Below are 25,848 nucleotides of genomic sequence, written 5' to 3'. Positions count from 1 at the left end.
GTTGTGATATTTTTATACATATTTTAACCGTTAAATGTTTAATTATGTGCCGTGTTGGATTTTAGCATAGTATACGAGTATTTGTCCTATGAAAAGGAGCCTGTACTATAGGTATGCCCATATGTAAGTTTTTAGTCAAAGACCCTGAAAGCTTCCATTTATTTGACGTCTCGATAATGCAGGGTTCGTTTAAATATAGAAATAAATATATAACAGCCATTTTGGCAATACAACTGAACACATATTACACGTATACACACAGATGTTGCGAGAATAGCATTGTCAACAATCAAAATAAGATCTGAATTAGCCAAAAGGAGGTTCTCATAACGAAGATTAAAATATTTATAAACTTCGCTCATTCAGACAGTTTTGTTCTTAATTTTCAAACGGGTTATTGACGAGAAGCATTTTTGAAGAACAGATAAAGACATGTTTTAAATTTTGCTGAAAAAATGGTAATACAAAAAAAACGAGTATGCTCTAACTTTTGTATATTTTTAAACAAATATTGACAATTATAAGACCAATTTTCGTTTAAAATGGTAAAAATAAACTTTTTAGCACAATCAATCTTTAATATGACCAACAACACAACTAAAACGACCAAAGAATTAGTTTGACTCATACTATAATTGTTGTTATATAATGTTGACGCTGTAATACAATTTTAATATTCGAATTTGAATTAAATGACTATAAACCGTTAAAATTGGTAAGCGCAGCAAGATCAAAATCAGCGTTAAGGTGCTGAGCTTCTTAAGTCTGTAATTGCTACCATTAACTGCGTAGCAGTTTCCGGTTTAGAAAAGAAAACTTAGTGTTTTTGGACAAGTCGAAATTTTGAAATGTATTTCTTATATATTAAACAACAAAACAACGAAATGTAAAATGTACAGACATCTGCAGCTTTCGAAACTTGTTCTTTACAGGGTCCAACCGAAAACATATATTATTGGTTTAGAAGAATAAAATCCACATATTTTAAAATGCGCCCTAAGGCTGGATTTCATAACCACATACATACTTTTTTTAAAGAAAAATCATGAAAAATGCATGTTCTATTGTAAAACGTCTTCAAATGTATTAATATACTTGCTATATCATGCTCTACAAGCATACCAATTTTTAAAGCGGAATAGTTAACAGGTAATTAATAATTAATTAAGAGAATTAAGTCACCTTCGCCATAATGGTCGAGGTCGACTTAACTCTGCAAAATTGAATTTCGGCTTCGCCCAACGGTCGCGATAGTATTTATATATATATATATATATATATATATATATATATATATATATATATATATATGTGTGTGTGTGTGTGTGTAAATATGATGTTTATTCTTCTAATGTCAATCGCAGATTAAGGACATGATTTCATCCGCTTGTTGATTTCAGAAGCAGATACGTACCACTACTTATTTCATATGAGCGTTACACTCGTCAGACAACTCCGGACATTTCAACAGAAGCATTCAGAGTTCAGATTGTCGCTCGTTGTAATCAGACTATCGGCACAGGAATCAAGGTTGTTTAACCAATTTGACCAGTAATACATATATTATGTTGTGTTAGCAACGTTTATACAATTTTAACATTTACTATCAAGTGTCTGCATTTAATTGAGAAGTTACGCACTGAAATATTGAAGAAAATGCGACTGCGTAGAAAAAAAATAACGTAAAATTGGTAGTTATATCGGATATACCTTATGACCTTCAAACTGTCTCGTTATAAGGGGTAGTAGTAGTATAATATAACCCATTATCATCAAAGCATTTACTTTAAATGAGTACAAGTAGTGTATATATCCCATAAACGTCAATGTATCGTCGTGTTATAATGGGTAGTAGTAGTTTATATACCACATGAACTTCAAAGTACCGCCGTACAAATGGTATCATTAGTGAATATACAATATGAGCTTTACAGTTTCTCATTATAGTTGGTAGCTGTAGCGGATATACAACATGAACTTCAAAGTATCTCCTTATGAATTCACAATAAGACGCTTGACTTATTAAGTGGTTCTTCGGCTACAAGAAAATTAGCATTCATGTATATCTTGTAAAAACTAAGTATAGCTCCATGATTGTTATTGATCAATTAACATCGATTGGAAGTTTGGATGCATATAACCGTTAAACCCAAGCAGTGAGTCTGACAGGTTCAAAGGGACTGTACAGACTTTAGTATTTTAGAAGAATCTCATATATATAATAACAAACGGAAGGTACAACTGTATGTAGCAAATGTTTTATAGTCGTTTAATACAAAACTGTATTTTAAGAATGCAATACGTTAATATGTAAGCATCAAAAGTTTGAACAGACTATTGTCTTAAAATTGGATACATTTGATATGACCATGTTGTTATTTCTTTATGTAGGTGACTTCAGTTTATCTCAGATAACCCGGAAGTTGTTTCACGTTCAAGCTACGATCCATTGACAGCTACTCGACCGCTGTGTTCAAACACCTGGTGTAACCACAATCAGGTTTATCAGAGAGCTGAACTTGTCGTCACAACGATCTCGAATTACACATAAAATCATTGTATTAAAGTCTTGATATATGTGTCTAATTTCATATATTTATATGAAGCTCTTGAACTACAATGTATTGCAGTGTTGGCTTAAATTAGTAAATAGTACTTAGTAGTTGAATCGTTGAAAACAAAAATGAATGATTAAACATTCTGAAATATACATTTAAATAAAACCTGTTTTTATATGAACCTAGAAAGCTTTGTTAATAGGTGTTCAGTTCTTTCCGTTAACCTTTCATTGTTCAGACTGTTGAGTGAGGATATCTTTAAATTAATGATCGGTTATTGATATTTGTTTTCTTTCGTAAAGAATTGTGTTGTTAAATGGCAAGGTTGTTGGTAAGCATATTTTTAGGCTCTGTATTAACAAAAAGTGTATCGCTAAATAATGTAATCATCTCATGTTATGATTATTTATCGTGTTTTTATGATGTTTACTATCAAATACAAATGACGTTATGTTTATATCTACCTATAACATTATATATTCCACCTCTAGACTATATATCTTTTCTTCCCCAAATCCAATACATTTCACCTCAGATGTTAATCTTCTTTTTCTTGTAACTTACAGCTTTGTCGACTGAATTAATATACAGAATGCGTTGCTTTGGGCAGATTGGTGATACATGTAATATGTTCCCATGAATGCTATTTTGTTTTTTACAGTGTCCCTTGAGGATGCTGCACAGAAATTCAAGGAAACCATGGTTACATTATATGACAACCGTAAGCAGTACTTCTGTCTGATTGAAACTATCACGGTAAGCCTCGGTATAACATTCATAGTGTAAGTATACCTGATTCTACGTATAGGTAAATATGCCGGAAACCACTTATGTGTAAATATACCAGCTATCACATATTTGGATTCATAAATAATTCAAAGTAAATGATGCTGTTAAAATGTGATTATCAAGTAAAATTAAAATCTAAAAAAAATGTATGAAAAAAAACAGGAACACTTAATAAAATAGTCTTTAATCTCAACACTAAAAAAAAACCATCCGGGCTTTGACTTATTCCGAAAATGGCCCTGCTTATGCAGTTCTTGCTTGGTTTAACACGTTACTGGTTGGGATATATTGAAAAGCATATGCTCAATGTGGTGTAAAATATTCTATGAAATCAAAATTTGGTAAAAAAAATTGTACACTTTCATAGACATGTTTGTCTGCTAAAATGATTTTAATACACTTTAACAGTGGCCGCCCTGAGAAGGTATTTAAGCGACTATTATGTTACACAAAGATTTATCCTATGTTGTGGTTGTCAGCAAACGTTATTGATTTCAAAATTGGGAAGAGTCCCTTTACTGTATTTTAGTCGTTTTACTTTTTAAAGGCACTGGAGTTTCTTCTACAACATGTAATGGAGTCCCTGGTCTACCTCGACAGGAAGATCTGGTTGGCTGATAACGGTTGCCATGGAAACATAGTTATCGTGTTTGATGAGGTTATTTTGCCGAGGAACCTTTCTCTCATTGCTATAAAACCAGATGGACACCAAACAAAAAACCTCACAGATACTGGTTTATTGATTGCATCGGCATATTATTATGGTGTGGACTTTTTGATCTGACATTTGTCTTGTAAAAATAAACAATAAGTAGTACCTGTATGATATGAAAAGTTTACTAAACGTCTGAAGCAATATTTACGTTTTCCCAGACACTTTAAATGTACTTTTCATCCAAGCTGTAATAGCTAGGAAAATCATATGGTAATTATTTAAATATATCATGAGATACTATTAGAGATACTTTTAAATGGACCATATTGACTAACGCGCACTATTTCGATTAAAAGATTGTTGCATGTGCCACTCAACCTCTGTATGATTTTGACTTTACCACGTTATTTACGAATCTAGTGTGTGATGTTTCAACTGGGCCGGCTAGCTCTGTTGGTTGAACGCTGGACCACATATTTGGAAATTTCGTTATCGATTTCCAACCCGATGTTTTGTGATTGGCTTTGTAATTTTGTATACGTTCATTCTTACTACAAATTAATGTTTGTCCCAAACCTCTCAACAATATGGTTAGGAAGATGTTCATTTATGTACAAAATACGCTTGGGTCTCCACCTAGGAATGGTAAATACCAACGATAGAGAATCTGCCACTAGCCAAAATTAATAAACGCACGCGAGATAGTAAAACACATTTTGCAAGTGCTTTTAGCATTGCAATTTAAATTTAAGAGATTAAAAGAGAATATCAATTCAATTTATTGCGATTATAATTCCTCAAAGTCTAAATTATCCCCGTAACAACAGAAAGACAATGAAGCACATTCAGAACCTAGCATCATGTGATATTTCTGGCAACTTCTCCACACATTCTGTATCGATGCTCTCTATACAGCAGAATGGGCTAAAGTTTAAATATCACAATGCAAATGCCCACGTTGAAAACTGATTCAAAACCTTAATGGATTAATCATAAGATCTGTATAAACATTGGGTTAATGACTAAATCTTCATCACGACATTTCGGGGTCAGATCCTAATATCATTTACTACTTATACTTTTCTACTACATAATGGGTTCAAGTCTTACTACTATGACATATAATTGTGTTTCATGCGATACGTTTCTTTCTACAGATTGGGTAGGAGTCGTACTGCTGTATTAGATCATTCTATTCAGTACGCAAACTGATGTATATACGAATCGTCAATACATTAATTATCTAAACGTCAATTTAATTTACACATTTTATTTTCTTACTTCTTGCAAATACGCCGCACAAGTTATGCTTTATAGTTCAATGTAGTACCCATAAATGCAATAAAGAATGACATATAGGTTCTGTATTACATAACATTGGATAAAATGCATCTATCTTTCTTCATGTAAATTTCTATGCATTGTAGTATTTATTATCTTCAATTACGGTTACACCATTTCGCCCATTGACCAAACTACGGTATATGTCGTTGTAACTGCTTTATTATACCATGCAAGAACAGGGTTAAACACAATTTCTCTATCATAACTTATAAGTAAAATCAAACGACCTTTACAATCACACCTCTTTTAAATCCCCAAGCTGGCAATAATTTGTTTTTCTTCGATACAGGATAAAAAACAATGACCGAGTTCGTTTTCATAATTGTGCCAATGTATGTGCCCTTGTTAACGACCTTTGGCAATACATGCTTACATGTATATTACAATAAAACAAGAATAAATCAAAGGCATAAGCATTACAAATACAAAGACGCATTGAACAACGAATGTATATATACATAGGTTGGAAAGTGTTGAAAGTATGAACAATTGTATACATATTTATTTCCGACGATTTGCATAATAGGAACATCACAACAACATCTTCCTATGTATCTCCATTAGATCATCAATCCGACTGCCTTCCTTATTCATCCTGTGTTGCACCTCTTTCAAGATATGAACTGTACCCGTTTCTATCGCTTGCAGCATATTATCCGACTTGTTAACCACATCATTCTCATCCGTGCACTTTACAGATCGGATCATGTGCTTCAGCTCCAGTATTCAAGCTCCACTCTCTTTTTTCTATACCACATCAGTGGCTCTGGGTGCGATAATATTGCCATTCTTACCCGTGGCAATCTAAGTAATATATGTTCACCTTCGTTCATCATGACTGTGATAGTATCTATCCAGGAACGCTTTCTCTCTTCAGTAAGTCCGCAAGCTGCCATTATATTTCGTTCGGGTATCATAAAATATGGCAGATGGATATTTAATAGTGCGGTTCTCAATTGTCGCAGTCCTTCCCGGAGCCAATAAAACAAACTAGTTTCATCGAACCGTGTTTGTCGATTTTGTTCTGCGAGCCACAATACAATATTGTTCACTGTGTATGATGTAATTTCTTTCTTAACTGGCTTTAAGACATCCTTTACCACCATTTTCAATATAACGTATACGTACACCTGGGTATTATTAAGACTGCGCATAAGTTCATTCTCTCCTGTATTAAAGCCAATCCTCCATTTAACATGTTAATATTCGCTACCTTTAAAACCTGCTGGCGTCACAAATGCTCCAATTGTTACGACTTTGTGAACGATATCCGGTGGTGGCCAATAGAGACTACGTTCTGCCCATCTCAATAGTATGGGAGGACACTGACAGCGTAAAGAAGGGACTACGTCTGTATGCAATGCCCCAATGGAACTCGGACGTTGGCCCTGCACGTTCATGGCGCACCTCGCCTTTCAGAGTTGAAACGTCAGTGTACAAATAAAAATACAAAGCACTACTCAGAAGAACACGCTCATTTCCATCATCACACAAAGCATCGCGAAAGTCTGGTGGAATCCTTGCACAACGTCTCTTTTGTAAATTTAGCCTGGAGTGTCCGTGGTAGCAAAATCCGGTGTTTAATGTAAACACAATAGTCTCCCTTGGTAATTTGTTAGGCTCTATACCAACTTCTAAGCACATGATGCCTTTTTCTACGATCATTATATCAATGTCACTTTCAAATAAGCATGAAAGCCACTCTGCCTTGCTACCCGTAGTGATAACGGTTGCCGTATCAGGCCGCCGTGCGTTCCTAAACCTAGCACATCCCGTGTAGGCGTCTCTCCTCGCCTGTCTGATATCTGGTCCATAACACAGCCAGTTCATCAAGGTGCACGTCTCTGTGGAGGAACGTTCACACTGAAAGTGAACATGATGAAAACTTCTTAATTGCAGGAAATAACTTATTTATATGTTGGTTTAAATATAACGGAAACGTTAAGTTTACACAAGATCACGTTGGGTTTATATAATCTGCACAGCAAATAATGATTTTTGTTTTTCATTCAGTCAAATGATGAAGACTTTTTCATGCAGTATTTTGAACAGAATAGCACGAAGACAACATAGTTCACTTAAAATATATAAAAAAAACACCAATATTAATGGAGACCGATTACTCATAGCTCAGTTCTTACTTAAAATGACAAAAATTCAATAATAGAGAGTATATCCACTAGTATATAGTAAAGAGTGGCTACACATTAATAAGTACTTACTTGAAAAAGACAAATATACACCAGTACTCACTTCATACTGAGTATATAGACACTAGAATACAGTAAAAAATGACTACACATACACAAGTAATTTCTGGAAAAAGGACAAATATACACCAGTACTCACTTAATACTGAGTATATAGACACTAGAATATAGTAAAAAGTGATTACACATACACAAGTAATTTCTGGAAAAACAAGCAAATATACGCCGGTACTCAATTTTTTTAATAGTGAGTATATAGACACTAGAATAGAGTAAAAAGTGACTACACATACACATGTACTTTCTAGAAAATGACAACTATACGCCAGTACTCGCTTAATAGTGAGTATATAAACACTAGAATATAGTAAAAATTGACTACACATACAAAAGTACTAACTGAAAAACATAACAAATATACGACGGTACTCACGTCATAGTGAGTATATAGACACTAGAATCTAGTAAAAAGTGATTACACATACACAAGTACTTAAAAAATGCAAATATACACCAATGCTCACTTCATAGTGAGTATAAAAACACTAGAATGTAGTAAAACGTGACTACACATACACAAGTACTTTCTGGAAAATGACAAATATACACCAGTACTCATTTAATAGTGAGTATATATATACACACCAGTTCTTACTGGAGAGTGACTGCACATACACAAGTGCTTAATGGAGATTAGTTTTTACTTATTTACTTTAGTTCGATTGCATAGAAAGTCTTAGGCTTGTTTGAAACGTTCTCGAGTCCGTTTCCTGGGACTAGAACCAGAACTTGGTGTCTATGGGGGAAATCTTAAGAACGCTCCTACGGTGGGGATCGAACCCCTGTCCGCCCGATCACTTGTCGGACACCATATCCACTACACCACTGCGACCTAATGGAGATTGGCAACACATACAGGATTGATTACCTAAGATTGACCACGCTTACACTAGTACTTACTAGAGAGTGACGACTGTGAAGACCGCTGTTACGTGGGATACGTTCATGATCCGCCTTATCACGCCAGGGACCTCCTTCCGCCATATGTTCACTTATTTATATAAGATGCGTATTTGATTAAAAATAAGCTGAGTGGAGTATTGCTTTGCAATTATAGCGAAAATAAATAATATCCACCATCGAACTGCATAATATGTATATTTGCACCGAATATTTTTTAAAATATTTTAAATTCTTTCCATTTGAAGACGACTAATATTCGATATTCTTCAATATACAAACAAACAGGTATTAAATAAACGCATTTTGTGCAATATTATTTTTATAGAGATATTTACAAAATGGTTATATTTAAATGTAATTGAAATATTTGTAAATACTTTGACCAGAGTACTTATTGGTAAAACAGAATATTAAATTGCGTGGCACAATTTGTTTGTACGTACAGCATGTTGATGTGTTAACTTTATAATAACTTGTTTTCATTTAGCTAATTTACAAAATGATAATACAATCACTTATGTGGGTTCTGTTATGCTTATTATCATTCAACCATGTGCTATAAATTCAAACGAGGCTGCACACAACGGTAATGGGTTGAAGCTACCTGTAAGTATTTTTTGTTGATTGAAGTCCGTCCTCATTTAAACGTTTGCTGAAACATTATGCTTACAGGGCATAACGATAAACTTTATTGAATATTCTTTATCATACATTTTATTGCATTTCCTTTCGTTACACATATATTCAATTAACTAGTCAAATACAAATATTATGGATTTTTTTGTAGAATGCCAGCTGGGTGTCAATGCGTAATGTTTCCGGATTTGTTATAACCGTGCCGATTGGTAAACACGTATACCTAAATGCACTTCCGACGCAATACCTACTTTTAAATAATTACTCGATTATTTATCATCGGATTCGTCAACTTTTGGAATATGGGAGAATAATCATAATGTAGTATCATCAAGAAAGTATGTTCGAATGTGTCTATAATCCGATCATTAAACAAGAAATACACCTACAAAATAAAGTCACACAATTAAACAATATACAAATATTTACTATCACTGAAAATCAGTTAATTGGAAATTAGTCAATTTCACATGCTTTAATCGTCATTGGTCTAAATCTTTTATACATTCAAGAATGTAGATTTCCTACCTGGTCTTTGTTCTTTATTTTATCCAAGTACCTGATAAAAAATACGTTGGAATTAAATGCTGGCTGGCATGAATGAACAGTTAATTCCTATATATTCTAATGAACATGCCACATACGTCATCTGATTATGTTCCCCAATCATATTCACTGAGTTGGCAATGATAAGTTTGTAAATGACATGGCAATTTATAAGCTAGAGGTTTGTGTAAGATAGCAATGTTTACTTTGTAATGCGTCAACGCATTTGGTTTTAAACGTCTTTTCACAATTAAGACCGATAAGATTAAATATGTACTTCCTTGAACATGACAACGAAAATACTTATTTAAAACTCTCCATATTGTGAAACATTGATCCACATCTGATCAATCTAGATGTTTTATAAAATGCTATTTATATTTTTAATTATATATAGCCGAAACATACTTGTTTTGTATTAAACTATTAATTTACCATTATTTTTAACATACGTTATGATTATGCTGGATTTTTGTCAGTAATGTTATGTCGCCGTAAAAATTATGTACATAAAATTATAGCTATCTGTCTAAAACAGACTTATATAATGTATTATAGGTGTAATTCAATCATCAGTTTTAAATTTTCCTCATTCTAAAACTGCAAAACCGTTTTAGCAATTAATATGCTTGTGTTGTTGGTGGAATACTTAAGAGACAGTGTATTTAAGATCCTTTTCCAAAGGAGAGAAAACGTTAATGACTAAAAAACTAGCAAATAAGTTTTAATTAAGAAATTTCAACATGTTAAAAAAACAATGTTTCGCAAAATGTTAAATAATTTTCGTTTCAGATTCGAAAATGCAGACATGTACAAAAACGTGTACATTTGTGCGATATTTCCATCCGCCCGCGCTAACTTTTTCTCAAGATAAATATATACATATTTTTATTATGCCACAAACACGAGTTCACACGTGTCGTTGTCGTACTGAACGTTTTCCTTCTTAACACATACGGGTTAATTGACAGTGGTTTCCTCTCATCTTAATTGGTGAAATCCCTGCTAACCCCCTTAAGAAATAATTTACTACAATTAAACATTATTTATTAATTTTATCTTTGTTTTTAGTTATGTAGCGTATATATTTGCACAAAGTATCATTACATATTTATTTCAAAACATCACATGTATAACCCGCTTAATGAAAAGAAACACAACACCATTTAAATATACACTACGACTCAACAAAGTTAGCTATTCCATATCTTGCGTACTTCTGACATTTAAGTGATATAAATTCGTGTGTATCTAATCAAATGCAAACATGTACTCAGCATAGATAAGCGAACTTAAACAGATCAGTTCATTGTTTGGTTCCTAAATATCTGACACTCTCAAATATGTATATCAGGTTTAATGTGCAAATGCATAAAACAAACTCGAACTGAGATAAACTTATCGATGTATTTGTAAGGAAATCGATGCTAACTTTATGATAAAGCGGTATTATAATATATTCGAGTCTCTTTTTTGTAAACAGCGTCTTCGATATGCTCGGTTATAACTATGGTTGTCTACTCTGCACCATGGCAAACAAATAAGGAAAAAACGTTCAGCACGGTTAGACGAATGCGAAAAACACACAAGCCACATGTGGCAAATTTAAATGAAGAAAAACGACGGACATCTTGTCATCAAATAACGTTGCAAAGGTGAAAACGCTGAACACGAATCCATGTGATCGATTCGGTCTATTAAAAAATTCCTACCAACAGATATACGCCTTGTCCTTAGAACTTTGAGCGGTGACAACACCGAGTGTACGGGAACATACCAAGCGACGACACCTTCGGTTGAACGGAAAGATACATTTTTTAACAGGAACATATTGTATCCAACATACACACATATCAGTCTACTTGCAGTGTTGCCCTTTGTTGCTCTCACCATAACCTCTGTAGAGGCACAAAGAACATTTCATACGAGGCTCATAAAATGGCTTTCATGTCAGTGACCATAATTATAGCAAGTGTGGCAATACAAAATAAAAGCCCGTCAAAATGCATTTGAGTAATAAAGAAACTGAAACTACATACATGTGTATTTCTTATATAATTCTTTCATTCACATGTATCTAGAATTTCTAGTTTTTTTAAATGTTTGGGCTAACCTAGCTGGAAGAACGCTGAACTACACATTGGAAGATCGCAAGCTTGTGTCCCAGCCAGATGTGAGTTATTTGCCTTGTAATTATATCTACAGCTATTCTTTCCCTTCCTTTGATTCGGTAATGGCATTTGTCTGATAATGGAAAACGTATGAGTGCATTGTACGGGTAAACCAACTTACCCAGGTCAAGTAAATGTAAATAAAAACTGAACGCTGTGTTATGACTGAACTATTGTTGAATCCGGTGAAAATATCAAACAAACAACAACAACTAACTAGCTAACATATCCTTGTTTTACCTTCCAATCGGATCATGGGCCTTGTGCGCGACTGTACAAACACGTGAATGCCTCGTACCTCCAAGCAATGTACTTATGTACTAAGGATTACTTTCTTAGGTGTGCATTATAAACTCGGGTCACCGCCTTGAAACGGTTAATATAAAGCATAGAGAACCAGTAACTAGCCCAGAATAACGCTCAGCACGCACCTACCTTGATACAGAGTACCAGTAACTAGCCACAAATAGCGGACAGCACGCACACACATTAATACAGAGTACCAGTAACTAGCCCAGAATAACGCACAGCACGCACGCACCTTGATATAGAGTACCAGTAACTAGCCCAAAACACCGCACAGCACGCACACACCTTGATATAGAGTACCAGTAAATAGCCCAGAATAACGCAGAGCACACACAAAAATTGATAATGATTACCAGTTACTAGCCCAGAATAACGCAGAGCACGTTCACACCTTGATACTGAGTACCAGTTACTAGCCCAGAATAACGCACAGCACGCTTACACTTTGATACAGAGTACCAGTAACTAGGACAGAAGAACGCACAGCACGCACACGCCTTGATACTAAGTACCAGTAACTAGCCCGGAATAACGCACTGCACGTTCATCCCTTGATACGCATTTAGCATATATATATATATATATATATATATATATATATATATATATATATATATATATATATATATTTAGCATTACACTTCAAACTAAACTGACAAAACAAACATAGTACTTCAACTATTACATTAATTGCAGTTTAATTACTTAAATGTTAAATATTCCCATACCAATAGAACAGAAAATGATTAACAAAAAGAAACCCTATCATCAAATCCGACTGCTGGCAAAGTCTTAAAAAATTATGTATCTGTTCCATACCGCAACAATCTCGGATCTGTACAACACAAAGAGTATTCATCGTGATATTTCGTAGTCAGATATAAATAACATTCACAACTTTTTAATTTCTTGCAACATACTGAATTCAAGTCTTAATACTGTGGCAGATAAATCTGTCCCAAGCGTAAACTAATTCTATTAATATTGTCGATAAATTAACTATATTCACGGCAAATAATTTAAAGTTTATTTCCCTACTTAACCTACGCCGAACTAGTGATATATTTACTACTATATTGAAGCAAACATATATGAAATAATCTATTCTATATATACCTGAATTATAAAACAATTGAATGAACTGCAGATAATCTCATTTATGTGAATTTATGGTCATTGCAACAGTTAAAATGTTAAATTAACACCAAATCTCTCATCGTCGAACTTTAAGGGATACATATATACGTTATCGCTGGATTATAATCATGTGGGAGAACCGGCTAAAACAATTGTGTTATCATAACTAATGATAAGTAAAATAATGACCTATTCAATTACACCACTTTAAAATACCCAGGAAAAAAGATCATTTCCTCGGATTCTTGTAAGAAGCGATGTCCGCCTAGATATCCATAATTATGTGCGTTTAAATGGCCCGTGTTAACGAAATATTTCTATCTCTAATGTAGTTTACTAGAAAACAATTCTCGATATAAGGCATTAGATTAACAAAGACATGCGCATAGAACAAGACATGCATATATACAGAAGGGGTAATCACGTGATAGTCAAGATGGCTACATTAGTGCCGAGACAGTTATTTTTCACCGTTTTATACCATTTGTAACTTATGTTTATTTTTCAAATAACGCTCACTTTCCAGCCATATCAGTTTAAAGGTGATTAGCGTTTATTTCGTATTAACATTCGCTTTTTATCTCGACTTTACTCCCCGCAATTTTTTTTTTAGTGGAGCCCTAATTGGGTTATCCCGCTAAGAAATTTCGCAGCGAGTATTTTCGAGAGCGAATATAACTATGGAATAAGCGCCAGTAACCTTCTTGCTAATATAGCTGGAACGTGAGAGGAATTTAAAACCTTAATACAAGTCATAAAGAGTATAAAACGGCGAAAAATACCTGCCTCGGCACGGACGTCGCCATCTTGATAATCACGCGATTACCCCCTCTGATAAACATATGTTGTAAACTGTTGAATGTATGAAAAAGCATTTATGTAATTTTGACAATTACGGCGTAAAAATAACATTACATCATCATCTGTGCATATATCTCGAATACATCACCATCCCGGCTTTCTTCCCATTTCATCCTCTCACGGATCTCTATCACTATCTCATTTTTACACTAGAGCCGGCAACATAGGATCCGAATTATTTACAACACCATACTCATATGTGCAGCGATTAAAAAATTTCAAATATTTCGCTCTGTCACTGATGTCTTCTCGTCTTTAATATCAATTATATAACTGTAAATATCAGGTTTACTATATGACATCACCGTATATAATCTTTGAAAATATAATTTGCGCATATTTTTTTGAGAAATTTGGAGATGTAATGTGCCTTAGAACAGACCTAGACGCAGCTTCATTATGCAAGATAATTCAAATGGCATACTTTACGAATCAAAGTAACAGCACATCGTACCAGAAGGTTCGATAAACAAAGGGTAACATCAGAAAGCTTCACGTGTCTTTTAAAATGTATTAAGATTTAACTCATATCAATTAACACACTTTTCGAATATCAATATACATTGAACGATCCGCATGACGTGTTTACATGTATATCTTAATGTCTGAAAGGTCTTGCAAAACAAATGTTTCCGTTATATTCCAATATTTACAGTAGCATTTTATAACTTAATGATGCGAACATTTATCATTAAACCATTAATATCGCCTGATATCAAAGAATGCATGAGCACATACATATTTTATGTTTTAGACGCCCTAAATTTATTACGTTCTGTAGTGGATTGTTGGATATATACATTTCATAGAATACTGTAATTTACTACACAATTAAATGAGCATCAGTTCAAATATCTCATTTAAAACATTCAAATTACTTTCTCCCCAATTCTTTCTCTGACGGACGTCTCTCTCAATCTCATCTATACTACTCAGTATCCCCTGCATGAAAGGATCCGACTCATTGACCACACCATTTTCATCCCTGCACTGTGCGGATCTGTTCACGTACTTCAGGGTCAGCAGTTCAAGCTCCATTCTCTTCTTGTCGTACCACATAAGTGGCTCTGAGTGCGAGATTATTGCCTTCCTTATCATTGGCAATCTTCGTAATATCCTTTGACCTCCGTTTATCATGTCGCGTTTTACCATATCCACGTACACAAATATGAAACAACACCTACCCCACGTGTAAAAGCACATGATTGACGATACTAGTATGCATATTTGTATCAATATCTTGCACAGAATATAGTCAAATGATTAAATGTGCATTTTTAAATCAAAATCTGAACTCATTACAGTAAATGAGTTATTAAAGTTTGCAAAGTGTTGCGTTAGAAAAGTCTCCAAGTGTATATCTTACTGCTTGAACGGTCTTGCAAAACAAATGTCCCGTTATATCCGGCAAGGAACATTGTGAATAGCAAAAGAAGAAAATCTTCAAAATCATATATCGCCCCATTGGTGCAAAAAGTTCCATGTGCCTTCTTACTTCAATATTACATGGTACCTTTATTCACCAGTGGGGCGATATGAAGGCTTTGCATATCCTGTATAATGTATTAAGATATTACCAACATTAATTAACATAAATGTTGGATACTCAATTTGAATAGTAAGTTCCCCATGACAGTGCTTACTTTGCGCAAAACAATATCAATATTTACAAGTATATCAGTCATGGGTTTCAAGTCTAGTGTATTCTGAAATAAAACCATATATTGAAGTTTTGCAAAACGAATGTCATCGTTAAATCCAGCATGGAAAATCGTGAAAAGCAAAAGGAGCAAACATAAAAACCACGACTACAAATTTGGGTACACAAATATAAACGTATGAAAATATAGTATAATTATATACAATTGATGTATCAAATCAGTGGATATCCAATGAGATTGGGTAACCATTGATAATTAGTATTAACAAAGTTGATCTGAAATAAAGGATGAATTTAATAAATAATCGATTTGTACATTCACTCGGTACATATTCACTATAAACACTTATCACATTGTACGGACCGTGTTTTAGTTAGCATACACAATTTAAATAGTTATTTAATACACATCCGAACAACTAAATGAAGTACGAAGGAAAAACAAAACAACATGAATTAATTTTAGCTACAAGCCAGTTAGCATTCAACTGTATACTTTCCATCAAGGGAAGCTCCAGGTAAAAATAGTCGTCAGCTAACGAGTAATTAATATCATGTAAAGTGACCAATATATGTCGGACAAAGTGGACATATATTATAACATATATTATACTGCATTTGTTAGGTAAGAAATATGTCAATCACATATATCACATGCATAACTTTGTAGTAATTCGTAGTAATATGAATGAATGTTTTTAACTAAAACAGGTATAAACATGGATGACGCACTCATTTATTTCCGATGTGGAACGGGTTCCATGCTTTATCGTCCATATTTTTTTCCTCGTTATAGACAAGATAGTTTTCTAGAAACAACTGACTCTTCTTTCCAGAACATTAAACACATTCAAAAGACCTATAATATGGGATCACTCTGCCATTAATTTAAGAATGCAACGATTATTTTTTTTTTAGCCGACAATATTCATTTACTAAATAATTGAATAATGTGCGTGATTTTTTTTTAACATATACGGTTACATTATATTGCTTAATGATGTAAAATATTTTATAAAACCCTTTATATTCCCTGATATCAACGACGCATGTGTACATAAATATGATATGCTTCAAACGCCCTTAATTAACTACGTTCTGTAGTGGATTTATAGACATATACGTTTCATGGAATTACTGTCAATCACAGTACATTTACATATGCATCATATTAAGTATCTCCACCATTCAAACGACTTCCTTCCCAAATCATCCTCAAACGGACCTCTCTTAAAATCTCAAGTATACGACTCATAATCTCCGGCACCATAGCATCCCACTTATCTAGATCACCATTCTCATCCTCGCATTGTTTAGATCTGTTTTGGTACTTCAGGTACAGCAGTTCAAGCTCTATCTTTTCTTTCTGTTCCACATTATGGGCTCTGTGTGCAATATAATTGCCCTTCTTATCTTTGGCAATCTGAGTATTATTTGTGAACCTTCGTTCATCATGTCTGTGATAGGTTTTACCCAGGTATCTTTTTGCTTTTCATCCAGTCCGCCAGCTGCCATTATATTTCTTTCGGTTATCATATACTATGGCAAATGTATCGGTTATATTGCTGTTCTTAGTTGCTCCAGTCCTTCCCGAAGCCAAATAAACAAACTTCTTACATCGAACACTCTTGTTCAATGTTTTCTGCAAGCCACAACACAATGTTGTTCACTCTATATGATGATAGTTATTTTTGTAGTGGCTTTAAGACATCCTTAACCACCATTTTCAACATAACATATACGTACACAAAGGATGTTATTAAGATTGCCAACAAGCTCATTCTCCCCCGTATCGTATTAATATAAAGAAGTGAAACTCCAGCTGCTGGAGCAGTATTGAATTCTTATTATATACAATTATTTGGTTCCTTATTTAAAGCAAGTGACCGATTGCCAAAACAGTACAAAACAGCACAAAACAGCACAATACAAAACAACATAAACACATATAAGAATAAAGCTGGGGTCACCGCCTTGGAACGGTCAATGCAAAGCATTGGGGGTTTAAACCGGTTTTAGAGCGCTAAACCTCACACTTGGCCCACCAATATTCATGATACATTTAAGTGTAAAATTAAACCTCATAGCATTGTAACTCAAATTAAACAATAATAAAAGGGAATTAAAACGTATTCAATTTAATTACCATTTAATTACTCAATGGTACGAAAGATACCAGAGCAAGAGAGTTACAACTTTTTTGAGGAACGATTAAATGAAACTACGAACAAGTGTCAACTACATTCCTTCTTTATAGAAAACATTTTAAGAATATAGCGTCATGAAGTTAATATTTCAGATCATCTTCGCTCAAAAACAGGAAGAAGCAGCAATAATGGGTGTTAAAGATCCATATTACATAGCTTGGTTGTTTATGTGACTGCTAAAAAATAAATCAAACAAGAAACGTCTGTCAGAGAAAAAACACAATAAAAATTGAACACTTTAAACTCAATGACATATGCATGTAGATTAAACTCGTGAAAGTATGAAGCGATGACGGCACAAATATATATATGTAGCCAGGAAAAAAGAAAGAATATCGTATGACGTAATTGAGAAACGAAGACACGATGACGTGAACAAAATCCAGGGGCATTGCTGTAACATAAAAATAAAAATATTAAAGGGGCGGTACTGTGTAATTGAATTACCAATAAAACCAGTTTGGTAATTAAATATTTAAGAATCAAACGTTTAAAATGGCAATTCCATTAATGATTCCAAATTTTCAGAGAAGAATGATATGGTGAATCGAAAACCAACGAGCACGTGTTTTTAAGTACGTTCACATCATATCCTTTTGATAAAAATGAGTTTATTAAATTGAAACAATTAATATAAACATTTTCTTTAAGATATTTTAATTTGCAAACACGCTTTAAAACATCTCCATGAAATGATTGGTGGGAAATTCCATTAGTTAAATGCCATTTTAAAGAAACATTATATTTAGAAATTAAATCACCATACTTTGAGTGAAATTAAGCGAATTTACTTCTAATGTTATGATACAGAAAGCTTTGTTTTAGCAATTTCTTCGTTAATAGACGATTACGATCATTAAAATCTTTAATACATGAACATGCTCTGGTATAACGTACCAACTGCGAAATGTAAATACCATAGGACGGACCTTTAGGGATGTTGCCATCTAGGTACGGAAAATTCACAATTTCAAAGTTAAAGTCGTCCCGTTTGTCGTATAAACTAGTTTTAATCATATTATTATTAATAGTAAGATGGCCTTAATACGCAGCGTCTGTATTGAAATGACAAGATCTAGTTAAGACTAGTTTGTTCGGGTAGATTTTGTGAATATATTGTTCAAAAAATGGGTTATCTAAATTAAGTATGTCATCAATGTATCTACTAATAATGTTAAAACATTGAATTAAATCTAGTTGTTTAGTTTTAGATAATTCTAACATACAATCTCTTTCATAACAATATAAAAAAGATTAGTACCCATAGGAACGCCGATAATTTGTTTAAATATTTTTCCATTAAAATCAACGAACACGTTATCCAGAAGAAAAGTAAGTGCTGCACAAAAGTCAAGACAAGTCAAAATGATGTAATTATCTAATATCTGATTAGCAAAAAAAGCTGTTTTAGTGTTTAAAGCTAGATATGAACACTTCTCTCTAGCAAAAGTGTTTTCAATCAAAGAAACAAGTTTTACTTTTATTAAAGCGTGAGGAAGCGTTGTTTATAGTGTAGAAAACTCATAAGTGCTTACTAATGACACCTTATATTTTGTCTTTCCAAATTTATCAATCACTTCTAAGGAGATTTATATTGACCAAAATAGGTTAATATTACTATTTTCATTAATTTTATTACAATTTTTAGCTATATAATATCAAATAGCACTCAATGCAGATGTAAGATACACTGATAATTGCTTAGTGGTACAAGACACCGAATGAGCGATACAGCGACTTTTATATGGCGTTTTATGTAATTTAGGTATCCAGCAACTTCTTGACAGTAGTATTAACTATTACATTTAATTTGTTTGCATTCAGCAATATAGTTGGCAATACTATCATTAGGTTGCTTATTGTAATCACAATATGAAGTAGTTTGTGAAAGTTCTTGAGAAATAGTTTGAACATGAAACACTCGTCATATTATTATAACATTATTAGCAGCCTTATCTGCAGAAACTAAGACGAATTTAGATTTTAAGTCTTCAAGTAATTTACAGAGATTGTAGTTATTAAATTTAGGTGAATGTGGTAGCGCAAAAGGATTTGTATTATAAAACTGTATTTCATTCAATGCCATACTTAATACTTTTGTTTTCCATTCATTGAGTGCAGTTTTTTCAGCATTTTCCTTTCTGCACCATTTAGTGCAATAATCCTGTAAAGATGTTTCGATTTTCTTAATGCAGTCATAAAAATCCACAGAAATAGGCAATCTATACTAAAGTAAATTTCTTAGGTTTATATTTTTAATTAAATTAAGGTCTCCAGTTATAACATTTCCAATTGGACCATATATATATTTTGAACTAGAACAGTCACATGATGTAGGGCAATTTATTATTACATTAATATCTGTGGCAATAGAATTATAATTAAAAACGATACTTCTAACAGGTGTACTATATGTGTAGCAAATCAGTGGTGATTCAGTATTGCGGAAATAAGGGGGTATCAACCGACGCACATTTTTATCATTGAATATCTTTGGAAGGTCAATTAAATCAAGACCTTTGTTACAAAACTCAATTTTGAAACGATGTCTTGTTTTGTTAAGTGCACTTTCAATAAAAGGTTTAAGATAATAGTCAGTGAAAGATTCAATAATACAAGCACATTCATAAAGTGGGTCAGATTGAAGTAAAATAAGTTTACATTCCTTATCAATATGCGCCAAAGAAGAAACAGAAAGAGAGCAAAGTGCATTTAGTAATTTGTGTTTACCTCCATTTTGTAATAATGTGTAGCAGTCATTTAAAGAAAGCAGTCGTTTAAATTTACGCCTTATTCGCCATAGTACATGTATATACTTGCTAGCCTTAAAACCAACAGGTGTCACAAAAGCTCCCATTGTTACGACTTTTCGAACTTTTTGGCCCAATAGAAGGTACGTTTACTGCCTGCGAAAAATTTAGTTTTTGATAAAATTTGTTAAACTGGATTATTTTATCAAAATTATGATTGTGCTAACTTAGAAATACAAAGAAATTATGTGATATAGATTTATCATGGAAATAAAATGTTTAGTGGAAAATAACTAGTTAAGGTAAATTAAAGTTCAACGAAAAAAAAGCTATGGCGACCGTCCTACCCGATTTTGTTTTTGCGATGTAAGTGGAAACATTTTTTTACGCATTGCCTTATGCAATCTTTTCATTTATATATAGATATAAAGATCAACATCATTACTTGGTAATTTAATATAACATGTTCCAGCTCCATCCTTGGTAAATGAATATTGCAACCCTGTTGCAAGGCAGATTTTGCAAAACATGCGTTTGTTCTTTTCGTTAAACTCCAACCAGTCAAACTGCTTTAACCAAGTCGTCTGAAAAGCGACTTTGGTGTTTCAATTGCTTTGGGTTTTTTTTTTATTAGATTCATTTTCTAATTTTTGTTTTGTCGAAAGTGGAATGCCGAAATCGGCAAGCATCAGTGCGACATTTTGAACACGTATGATAAGTGGTACAATCTCAATATTTTTGTCAAATTCATATCTGAGTTTGCCAATATAAACATTTTGACAAGTTAGAAACGGGTCGCTTTTTAAAACTGAAGTCCTGAGGGTCAACAACTCCATAACAAACAGGTTGCAATGTTCTGACTTGAAACAATGGTGCTACTAACTGTTATAACAATTAACAACTTTTGGCCAAACAGGGTTAAAGACGGGGTCTCAACTTCTTTGCTGACATTCACACGCTATTATTATCAAAACATCGTGACAATAAACAAGCACTTACTCCAATTAACCACGGACCGCCTAATCGTGAACAGCGAACGTTTTAAGTTAGTTGTCTGCTAAATTCCATCAATACACAAGTGTCTGCCGTGAGCCTGCGCCGATTGTATTGAAAATGAGGCGGAGTTAAGACTGACCGAGACATGTGAAAAACACATTGAGTCTGCAGAAAGCAGTGTTGATTGAAGCGTTGTTTTAATCAACAGCTTACTTTACCGTTTGCTATTTTAGGGGTATGGCCATTTTTTAGGAAGTACAATCGACGTCATGGGGTTCATGGGGTTTTGTTATAGGCGTATGGAAACAATTATCGGGCGTAATATACGACCGTACACCACTTAGTCAAGTTAGTGCAAGCCCTGTTATGTATGATAACAATAAAGTCTATTAATTTTCACAATCTGCAAAATCATTAAAAATATTTCAGAGACATGTACCAGTTTTGTAAAGTATACTTTGCAAATAAAAAGTTTACTGTTGATATGATAATTGATATCCCATTTATTCCCTCCGAAATACCGATACAGTATTTATTTTCCATGATTCGTGAATACAGCTTACTCAATTCTTGAATCTTAACAGTCAAGTCAAAGCCTATGTACATAATCTGAAAAACCTAAATATAATCCAGTTACTCGGTTAAGAGTTAAACAAAATAATCTAATAACTTACACCTGTCTTCTATTCAATGCTGTTTAGTTTTTGTTGTTGTTGTTTTTCAAGGGACGCTACTCTAAAGTAATTTGACCTTCACCCCGTTACCAACTTCTAAGTTACTGCAGAAAAGTCTTCGAAGAAAAGTTTTGTTTGATGAAGATTAAAATAATGTTTTAACGGTATATTGAATGGCTTATACTATTGTTGATCTCTCAGTTATGTTACTCTATGTGTAACTAACACGTCTTTAGTATGGCTCATGTTTCATAATTCATTGATTTCAATTGTGTCCAATTCACTATCATTGAATGATGAGACTCGATGCTGCCTGTTTGGTTAAAACTCAGGTACAGTCTAAATTGGCCGGGTACGTGTTAGTATACTTTCTGTACCGGGTGTACATTTTAGTACACTTAAGAGTACCTGGGGTACATTTAAGTAGTACCCAAGCCGACAATGTCCAATTGGGCGTCAATGCTTGTTGCAATAATTCAACTCTCAGCTTTATGACCAGAGCCATCATAGCAAAAAAATATCAAAAGCTTTGGGAGTACATTTATATGGACTATGACAATTCTAGTTGCAATTATCCAATATCAGCTATTGACCCTTCATATCGCTGGGAGTTGGGACTAGTGACAAGTTTTTTCATGGAAACTCTGCTGTTCAGTGTCCAGGTGGCACTTTTTGGTAAAATGAGCAACAAACCATTTTCTGGCATAAATAAAAACAAGCAGATCATATAGTTATCCTTAGCATGTCTATCAGTATTATTGTTATGAATGCAGATGAATTTTGGAAGTGAACAAATACAAAAACACACATGTGTTATATAGCAATTTATAGTTAAATGTATATTCTAATTTCTTGAAGACTTGGACATAGCAACAAAAAATGCATTTAAATCGACAAAATATTGGCTAGACTTGGCTCCCTGTAGTAATCTGAATTATGTACAATGGTTCTCATTATATCGACCCTTCTGATTGGTTGCTAGGGTTCGTTTCTATTTGCATGTGCTTGTTCTAAAAATGGTATCTTAATGGAAAAACGAAACTTTTGCTTATGTTGTTCTTATTTTTTTATAATTTACACTTTATTCAATGAATTGCATAAAAAACATTTAATTTGGATAAATTTACTATTTATCCATAAACAAACTTACATAATTGTGTGTTTCGTAATTTAAAAATCATAGCATTCACCTGGATTTAACATGACCTACTTTCCAATGAACAACAAAAATCAATCAAATAATTGTCGTAATAGTCATGGATAACCATTAAGTAAATTAAAACTTTAAAAAATTGAAAAAAAACTATATTTATGTTCCAGCACTTCTTGAGGGGTTTTCGTTTAAGTCACGATACTATGAGGAGTGATGATACTATGAGATTAAGGGATAATGCTAAAATTAAAACAACTTACAGTCTTACTTGATGCTGTGTGCTCCCAGAATAATGGTATTAATCCAAGTTTCAAACATGTCAACAGTTCACGAAATGTCCAAGTTTTTGCAATGGAAAACGCTGAATATTACGTATTTGAGAATATGCTTATGTATGCTCGATTGGTTATTGTCGGCTTGGGTACTATAACTTACATGTACCCCGGGTGCTCTTAAGTATACTTACATGTACCCCGGGTACGGTAAATATTCTAAAACGTACCTGGGAAATTTAACGCTAAATCGTTCGTTGTCAGCTTTTTTTTAATTATTAATATTCACATTATTCACACAAAAAGTGTGTTGAAGGAGTTTTTTTTAAAGAGAAGTTTGTTTAAGATAATCGGTAGCGAGCTCTATGACATCGGATTTTAGGCGGGAATACACAACTCGGGAAAAGTCTAATATCGTCCTGGTAAGATTAAGTATATTTTCCGTACCCGGGGTACATGTAAGTGTACTTAAGAGTACCCGGGATACATGTAAGTAGTACCCGAGTTGACAATGGCCAATCGAGTCTTATGCATACATATACATCGACTGTCTCTGGAATCCTGGGCCAGATAGATGTTGCGTTAACCAATCATGCTACACCTAGTATCTCTGGATCCCCCATAAGAAAGATCAAATTATGAATTAAAACTTCGGCTTAATTACGTTTTTATCCATTTTTTGTTTGAGCATTTATCAACGAAAAAAAAAACAAGTTGATGTCGATATGAATAAGTATTGTGTTTGTTACAATGTATAAGGTTAATTGAGTTCTATTTTATACAAAACCTTGAGACTTAGTTTTTTGACATGGAATTAATTTTTATATCGAAGAACTCTGAACTGTAAGTACATGTATGTACTCATAAAAGCTCACGCAGAGCATTCAAGAAGAACTTATAATGTCAATGCCACTACAAATTCTTAATCCTAGCATCTTTTTCTGTATATTAAGTTACTGAAGAGCTTAATTGGGCTTTATCCTGAATTATAACAAATTCAACACCAGCACTACATGTTACTAAAATGTTAAGTCTTTATATAACGTTACAGGAAAACAGAGGCAACATGATTAACTAATCAGAAATGGAAAGTAACCCATCAAATTCCAGAAGCACCGTAGGGGCTGTATTAAAACTAGATGAGTGTATTTCAAATTTAATGTTTTTAAAACCTTTTAAGCTCACTTGAGCAAAAAGTGCTCGGGTTTAGCCAGTTTTTTTTGCCCAAAATTACCACCAATATTCAGCTTTTTCTTTATGGCAAAAAGTTTTAAAAAATTCCCCCAAATCAGAAATCCCCTAGTCCCTAAATATGTCAAACTTTTCCATGAACTTCATTAGTTTGCCAATAAAAACATTTTGACAAGTTAGAAACGGGTCGCTTTTTAAAACTGAAGTCCTGAGGGTAAACAACTCCATAACAAACAGGTTGCAATGTTCTTACTTGAAACAATGGTGCAGGCCTACTAACTGTTATAACAATTAACAACTTTTAGCCAAACAGGGTCAAAGACGGGGTCTCAACTTCTTTGCTGACATTTACACGCTATTATTATGAAAACATCGTGACAATAAGCAAGCACTTACTCCAATTAAGCACGGACCGCCTAATCGTGAACAGCGAACGTATTAAGTTAGTTGTCTGCTAAATTCCATCAATACACAAGTGACTACCGTGAGCCTGCGCCGATTGTATTGAAAAGGAGGCGGAGTTAAGACTGACCGAGACATGTGCAAAACACATTAAGTCTGCAGAAAGCAGTGTTCATTGAAGCGTTGTTTTAATCAACAGCTTACTTTACCGTTTGCTATTTTAGGGGTATGGCCATTTTTTAGGAAGTACAATGGACGTCATGGGGTTCATGGGGTTTTGTTATAGGCGTATGGAAACAATTATCGGGCGTAATATACGACCGTACACCACTTACCGTAATTACTCTATGTTTTAGGACACTCT

General features: G+C 33.6%; 1 protein-coding gene and 1 long non-coding RNA gene across 6 annotated transcripts in view; one reads left to right on the top strand and one right to left on the bottom strand.

Annotated features, from left to right (window-relative positions):
- The first annotated feature begins 1,414 nt into the window (after window positions 1–1,414).
- Window positions 1,415–4,758, top strand: LOC127869360 (uncharacterized). The gene is made up of 3 exons (XR_008044530.1): window positions 1,415–1,530; window positions 2,392–3,340; window positions 3,895–4,758. It is a non-coding gene; the product is annotated as an uncharacterized LOC127869360 (long non-coding RNA).
- Window positions 4,759–5,487: 729 nt separating this feature from the next.
- Window positions 5,488–25,848, bottom strand: part of LOC127869348 (uncharacterized) — a 206,784-nt gene continuing 186,423 nt past the window's right edge. For 3 of the 5 annotated variants that reach the window (XM_052411859.1, XM_052411855.1, XM_052411858.1), the window contains 2 exons: window positions 8,517–8,607; window positions 5,488–7,209 (listed from right to left, as the gene is read on the bottom strand). In XM_052411859.1, coding sequence (XP_052267819.1) covers window positions 6,637–7,209; window positions 8,517–8,600 — 657 coding nt within the window. In that variant the 5' untranslated portion in view covers window positions 8,601–8,607 and the 3' untranslated portion in view covers window positions 5,488–6,636. Of the gene's footprint in view, window positions 7,210–8,516; window positions 8,784–9,123; window positions 9,978–25,848 lie in introns of those variants that run through there. The other 2 variants (XM_052411856.1, XM_052411857.1) reach the window with 2 other exon arrangements.

The sequence above is a fragment of the Dreissena polymorpha genome, chromosome 2 (assembly GCF_020536995.1).
Source record: "Dreissena polymorpha isolate Duluth1 chromosome 2, UMN_Dpol_1.0, whole genome shotgun sequence".
NCBI classification, from domain to species: domain Eukaryota; kingdom Metazoa; phylum Mollusca; class Bivalvia; order Myida; family Dreissenidae; genus Dreissena; species Dreissena polymorpha.
Note: the sequence above shows the minus strand (reverse complement) of the source record. Positions and strands in the feature narration are given on the sequence as shown.